Consider the following 6,619-nt stretch of genomic DNA (forward strand, 5'->3'; position numbering starts at 1 on the left):
TTGCAGCATCACATGATCACTATTTAGATGCTTGCATATATTTATGACAATTGCCCTGATCCGGGATCCTGTTTATGACTTTCCCAGCCTGCTCTGAATAAGCAAAGCCAATGGAGGATGGTGGATTCACTTAATAACTGTGTGATTCACTTAACAACCATGGCCGAAAAGATTGTAAAATCAGGTTCAACTTACTTAACAGCTGCCTTGTAGAGTGATGGAAATTCTGATCCCAGTTGGGGTCCTAAGCCAAGGGCTCCTTGTATATCAGAAAAGCAGGGCAGTGAATCATAATTTAATCATCGTTTGTGCTAATCACTCAGCCTAACGTCCAACAACTGCCCTCTATAGAAGAAAATAAATAAAGACTCAGGCTTTTGCAAAAATAACGAATCTCTGACTCATTATTGATCTGGTTGGCCCATGGCCTTAAGCTACAGACCGCTTAGCCGTCATTGCTTGAATAAACCAGAGTTGGTTTATTCAGGAATACAGGTAGTCCTCGATTTACGACCACGATTGAACCCCGAATTCCCATTGCTTGGCAAAATAACGGTTAAGTGAATTCTGCCCCATTTTACAACCTTTTTTGCCACGCTTGCTAAGTGAATCCCTTCAGCTGTTCAGCTAGTCACACGGTTGTTAAGTGAATCTGGCTTCCCCATGGACTTTGCTTGTCGGAAGGTCGTAAAAAGGGGATCATGTGAGCCCGGGACACGGGGAAATACATGCCCAGTTGCCAAGCGTCCGAATTTTGACCATGTGACCCTGGGGGATGCTGCAACGGTCGTACGTGTGAAAAACGGTCATAAGTCCCTTTTTTTGCAGTGCCATCGTAACTTGGAACGGTCACTAAACAAGCTGTTGTAAAATCGAGGACTACCTGTAATATGTTTTGTCTATCGTGGCCTGGAACCCAGTTATTACTGGTAAATCAGGTCCCGGTATAATGACTGGAGACGTCCTGACGTGTGCTGATGGATCAATCATGGTTAACCGAAAGAGGACGGCGTGGGAGATGTCAAGTCGGCTAACCTATCATTTGTTCCTGTATGGATAACTTGGGCTCGACCCATCCGTTAACGCTTCTCTTCGGAAGAAATCTTGGCCACTGGCAGGATGAGTGACGACGCTGCAGCCCTTTTCTGATGCCTCCATTTGGCTCGGCGGTTTTTAAACCAAACCTGTTTGTTTTACAACAGAAGAAGAGCGTTATTCCATCCGCGCGTCCGACGCCGTGCTTTTTTTTAAAAAAAAAAACACAACTTTAAATCACATCCAAAACGAAAAGGATAAGCCTAAAGGCCAAACCGAGTCGTATAATGGGTGTAAACATTGAACCGGTACAGTACAGGTTGCCCTGGAAGTATGGACGTTCGCTTAATGACTACTAACGATCGAAGTTGTGACACGGAAAACGGTGCTGAAGAAAAGGGACGGACGTTGAATCGGGAGCCTGAAATGGCATCCATGGAGAGCCAGTTTGGTCTGGTGGATAAGGCGCCAGGCTGGAAAGCGGGAGGCTGTGAGTTCAAGTTCCGCTTTAAGCCTTCCATCCTTCCGAGGTCGGTAAAATGAGGACCCAGATTGCTGGGGGGCTGACTCTGTAAACCGCTTAGAGAGGGCTGTAAACTAAGCCTGTGAAGCGGCATATAAGTCTAAGGGCTATTGCTATTGCTATCTAAGCATGAAAGGCTGACTTTGGGCCAGTCACTCTTTCTCTCAGCCCAACCCTACCTCACAGGGTTGTTGTTGTTGTGCAGAACTCTCTCTCTCTCTCTCTCTCTCTTTCTCTCTCTCTCTCTCAGCCCAACCCTACCTCACAGGGTTGTTGTGCAGAAAATAAGGAGGCAGCCCTTCTGGAAGACTTGTGAACTTCAGTCCTGCTCTTTATCGCCCGTTCTGCCCACCCACCCACTCACCCACCCCTCACAATCCGCACCCCAAAAGTTACCTCGACTCTCTCTTCCTTCAGGTGGATCTGGCTGGCTAAGTGCTCTCTGGTGATCACATCCGGGTATTGATTCTTATGGAAAAGGGCCTCCAAGGCCTGGAGCTGGTCTTCCGTGAAGATGGTCCGGTGTCGCCGAGTCCGTCTCTGGATCTGGTGGAAGGCCTGCAGCTCGCTCGGGCTGCCGCGGTGGTTCCTGCAAGGCCTGGCCAGGGGGTAGAACAGCTTCATGGGCCACGCACACCTGGGGTCCCCTGGAAGGAAGCAGAGTCGGTTGGGTTGGTCTCCAGCGATGCTGTGAACCAACCCATTGGTCTCCAGGGTGAGAATGATAGGGCCATCTGCTTATCTATGGGGGTGGGGTGGGGTGGGTCTTCTCCCCAGCTCAAGAGGGATGCTTTCCTCCGCTTATCTATGGAGGGGGGGGTCTTCTGCCCAGCTCAAAAATGAGATACGATGGGTGCCAAGAGATGAAACGTGGACACAACCCAACAACTCTCTTCTTTATACACACACACATACACACACACACCTTGGAAGAATCACAGTAAAGCCTGTTTATCTCTTTCTCTCTCTCTCTCTCTCTCTCTCTCTCTCTCTCTCCCTCCCTCTCTCTCTCTCTCACACACACACACACACACACACCTTGGAAGAATCACAGTAAAGCCTGTTTCTCTCTGTCTCTCTCTCTCTCACACACACACACAGACACACCTTGGAAGAATCACAGTAAAGCCTCTCTCTCTCTCTCTCTCTCTCTCTCTCTCTCTCTCTCTCTCTCTCTCTCTCTCTCTCTCTCTCTCTCACACACACACACACACACACACACACACACACACACACATCAAAAAAAAAAACCAAGGAAATTCACTTGAATGAACTAAAGAAACGGGACGGACAAAAACTTTTAGGAAACTCCGAAGATTGATTGTGACCTTGGGGGGGTGGGTCCTGATTCTCCCTAAAGTGAGGGTGGAGAGAGCTGGCCCCAATGGCAGCCCCCACCCTCGCAGCCCCCCCCACCCCAAGTCTTTGGCACCCCACCCTCCCACAAAACAACTCACCGAGCCAATTTGCGCTGTCTTGCCAGGTGCGAACGACCTCCTTGGAACAGCAGCAACAGTTGCAGGACCTGCCGACTCTCTCCGCTTCCTCCACTTCCTCCACTTCCTCGGGAAAAGCGCCCAGGTTCCCCCAAAAGCACAGGGCCTTGGGGTCTTGGTCCCAAATCCCTCGGAAACAGAAGGGGAAGAGGAGGGGGGCCCTGCTCTCCGCCGAGCCGGACAGGATGCTCTCAATGGTGAAGGCATAGGGCTTGGCGTTCTTCTTCTCCAGCTGGCCAGTTGAAGGAGCTTCCGTCGACATCCTTCTCGGTGGGACCTCAGCTACACCGCAGAGACCAAAGGGAGATACGGCAACTGCTTTAGCATCGGTCGGTGAATTTGCAAAGAAATGAAATAAAAAACGGAAAGGGGAGACAGGACGCAAACGTCCATCGGAAGAGGAAGATGCCCTTTGCTTGGTGGCCAACTCTTTGAAGAATTTCAACCATCCATTCCTCGCCACCGGTCTCTGTAATCTAGTTAGTGGCTTTATAAGAGCATCGCAAATGTACGGAGACATTTCCACCACCACCAACCCCCCCCCTTTGCGGTCCTTAATCCTTCTTGGAAAGAAGCCACACACCCCCACCCCTGAAAAGCTGGAATAAAATAAATTCAAGCTAATCTTTGACAGCTCTGTGAAGGGTTAGTGTGGATCTAAGATTTAGCTAATCCTGCAGGAATGACTGGGTGGAAATCTGATTTCTCAATCTGAACGGCAGGATGAAGTTGGTTTATGATGTCCATTGTATGGCAAAGCTTGTCTTTTTGAAGAAGGAGGGGAGGAGAGAGCGAAAAGCTGTTTCTCCGGGAGGATTAGCTCCTTGGAAAAAAGAAAAGAAGAAGAAGAAGAAGAAAAAGAGGAAAAGCAAATTAGCCCCCCCTTTTTTTTTCTTTGACCACAGGAAAGGCTTCTAATCCAAACACACAACTGTCATATTGCACAATGTAAAGGACAGAGAAGGGTTTTGGGGTTGGGGGAAATGGGATAAATGAATTTAGCTTTACAAGAGGAAGCTAACAGTATAAGCAGCAGCCAAGAACTCTTGCAAAATAGAAAAAAATTTCTTGAAAGTCAACGTATTGGTGACTTGGAACCCAGGCAAAAGTTGGATATTTATCAGTGTTTCTGATGGGCCACCAACCCCTTGATTTTCTCTGTTCTGTAGAATAAACGGGAAGCCCTGTTAATGGGACATTAGGCTGATCAGGAATTCCAGATTATGCTATCAGGAGTGCAGGTCTGGACTAGAAGGCTCTTCGAGAGAGCGCAAGACTAGAAAGGATGAATGGATGAAAGAGAGAGAGAGAGAGGTGATAGATAGATAGATAGATAGATAGATAGATAGATAGATAGATAGATAGATAGATAGATAGATGATAGATAGATTGGAGAGGGAGAGAGAGATGATGGTGATGGATGAGAGGATAGAGGGATAGAGATAAAAAGATAAATGATAGATGATAGATAGATAGATAGATAGATAGATAGATAGATAGATAGATAGATAGATAGATAGGAGAGGGAGAGAGAGATGATGATGGTGATGGATGAGAGGATAGAGGGATAGATAAAAAGATAGATATAGATAGATAGATAGATAGATAGATAGATAGATAGATAGATAGATAGATAGATAGATAGGAGAGGGAGAGAGAGATGATGGTGATGGATGAGAGGATAGAGGGATAGATAAAAAGATAGATAGATAGATAGATAGATAGATAGATAGATAGATAGATAGATAGATAGATGAGAGGGAGAGAGAGATGATGGTGATGGATGAGAGGATAGAGGGATAGAGATAAAGAGATAAATGATAGATACATACATACATATACATAGATACATAGATAGATAAGAAAGGGAGAGAGATGATGGTAGGGAGAGAGAGATGATGGTGATGGATGAGAGGATATAGACATAAAGAGATAGATAGATAGATAGATAGATAGATAGATAGATAGATAGATAGATAGATAGATAGATGATAGGAGAGAGGAAGAGAGAGATGATGGTGATGGATGAGAGGATAGAGGGATAGATATAAAGAGATAAATGATAGATAGATAGATAGATAGATAGATAGATAGATAGATAGATAGATAGATAGATGATAGATAGGATAGAGAGAGAGATAGGTAGATGGATGATAGAGAGATGATGATGGATGAGAGGATAGAGGGAGAGAGAGAGAGAGAGAGAGAGAGATGATGATGGGTGGATGATAGATGGATGACAGGACTGAGAACTAGAGAGAGAAAAAAGTATACATGGATGAATGGATGGACAGACAGATCCCATGCAAACAAAATCTTTTTATTTTTATTCTTTTATTTTTTTCATTAAATGTATTGTCTGCCCATCTCATCACAGGATAACTCTGGGCTGCTTGCAATTTTAAAAGGGTCCTTACAATGTTTTGCAGGATCGGAAGATGTGGACAGATCTGGCCCGTAAGAGTCGGACGTGACTGAACGGACAACATCATCATCACAATATTTTTTTAATTTTTTTGGGGGGGGGGGTGTTCTTTATTTCTGAAAATTGGGAAGCTGTCCTCAGAGCCCCAGGTTTAAGAAGCACCCTTCTAAGTCGTTTCCCGTGGAAGCAAACTCCTCCAAAGTTTGTTTGTTTTTTCTCCCAGGTCGGTTTAACTGCTTACCCAGAAACAAATTGATTTGAGCAATGTTTGTTTTTTTAAAAAAAAAAAGAGATCGGGCGGCCGTTTGCCCAGAATGTTACAGGGTCTCCTGCTTATGCAGGGAGTTGGACTAGAAGACCTCTAAGGTCCCTTCCAACTCTGCGGATGGAAACTAACCAAGGAGAGGAGCAACCTAGAACTAAGGCGAAATTTCCTAACAGGGAGGACAGTTAACCAGCGGAACTCCTTGCCTCCAGAAGTTGTGGGATGCTCCAACCCTGGAGGCTTTCAAGAAGAGACTGGACAGCCCATTGTCTGAAATGGCATAGGGTCTCCTGCTTGAATAGGGGGCTCGACTAGAAGACCTCCAAGGTCCCTTCCAACTCTGTTAACTATGATGCTTGAGGAGCCAATTTCCTCCCAGGGGGATAGACTAGATAGCTTCCTAGACCCCACGCCCCTTCCACGCTCCTGCGAGAGCATCAGAAGTTTCTACAAGGGAGGGGAAATAGAACGGCATGTCTCCAAGTTCAGGCTGTTCCATTCTCCCCCTGTCACCCTGACGGCCGAGCGAGACCCCTATTCAACAAATCTCCCACCTATCTGGCCATCCGGGCCTCATGCATTTAGCCTCTTAGTCTCCTGTCTGATTGCTTTCTTTGATTCTCCTCACAGCTTTCACTTGGGGGGAAAAATAGACCGGTAATGCTTCTTTTATCCAAGAATTATGGGATTTAAGACCCAGATTTCAGCAAGAGGCGTTCCGATAAGGGGCTCCGGTAATCAAATCCAAATCAGCCAGGACTGCTTTGTATCCCCATTCGCGGAGGTGGAGGGGTGGAGGGATGTATTGATGTGTGTTTATGGAGATAAAGATCTCACTGAGCCGAGATCTTTTATTTAAAAAAAGGAGGAGGAGG

General features: G+C 46.2%; 1 protein-coding gene across 1 annotated transcript in view; it reads right to left on the minus strand.

The window, feature by feature from the left end:
- Positions 1-4,199, minus strand: part of GSC2 (goosecoid homeobox 2) — a 4,584-nt gene extending 385 nt beyond the window's left edge. Inside the window, exons 1-3 of the mRNA XM_083373477.1 lie at positions 3,016-4,199; positions 1,955-2,205; positions 1-1,184 (exon numbers count right to left, since the gene is read on the minus strand). The exon at positions 1-1,184 is cut by the window's left edge and continues 385 nt beyond it. Coding sequence (XP_083229603.1) covers positions 1,080-1,184; positions 1,955-2,205; positions 3,016-3,574 — 915 coding nt within the window. The 5' untranslated portion in view covers positions 3,575-4,199 and the 3' untranslated portion in view covers positions 1-1,079. The remainder of the gene's footprint in view (positions 1,185-1,954; positions 2,206-3,015) is intronic.
- Between the last annotated feature and the right edge of the window lie 2,420 nt (positions 4,200-6,619).

Source organism: Vipera ursinii, assembly GCF_947247035.1.
Source record: "Vipera ursinii genome assembly, chromosome: 14".
Taxonomy (NCBI): domain Eukaryota; kingdom Metazoa; phylum Chordata; class Lepidosauria; order Squamata; family Viperidae; genus Vipera; species Vipera ursinii.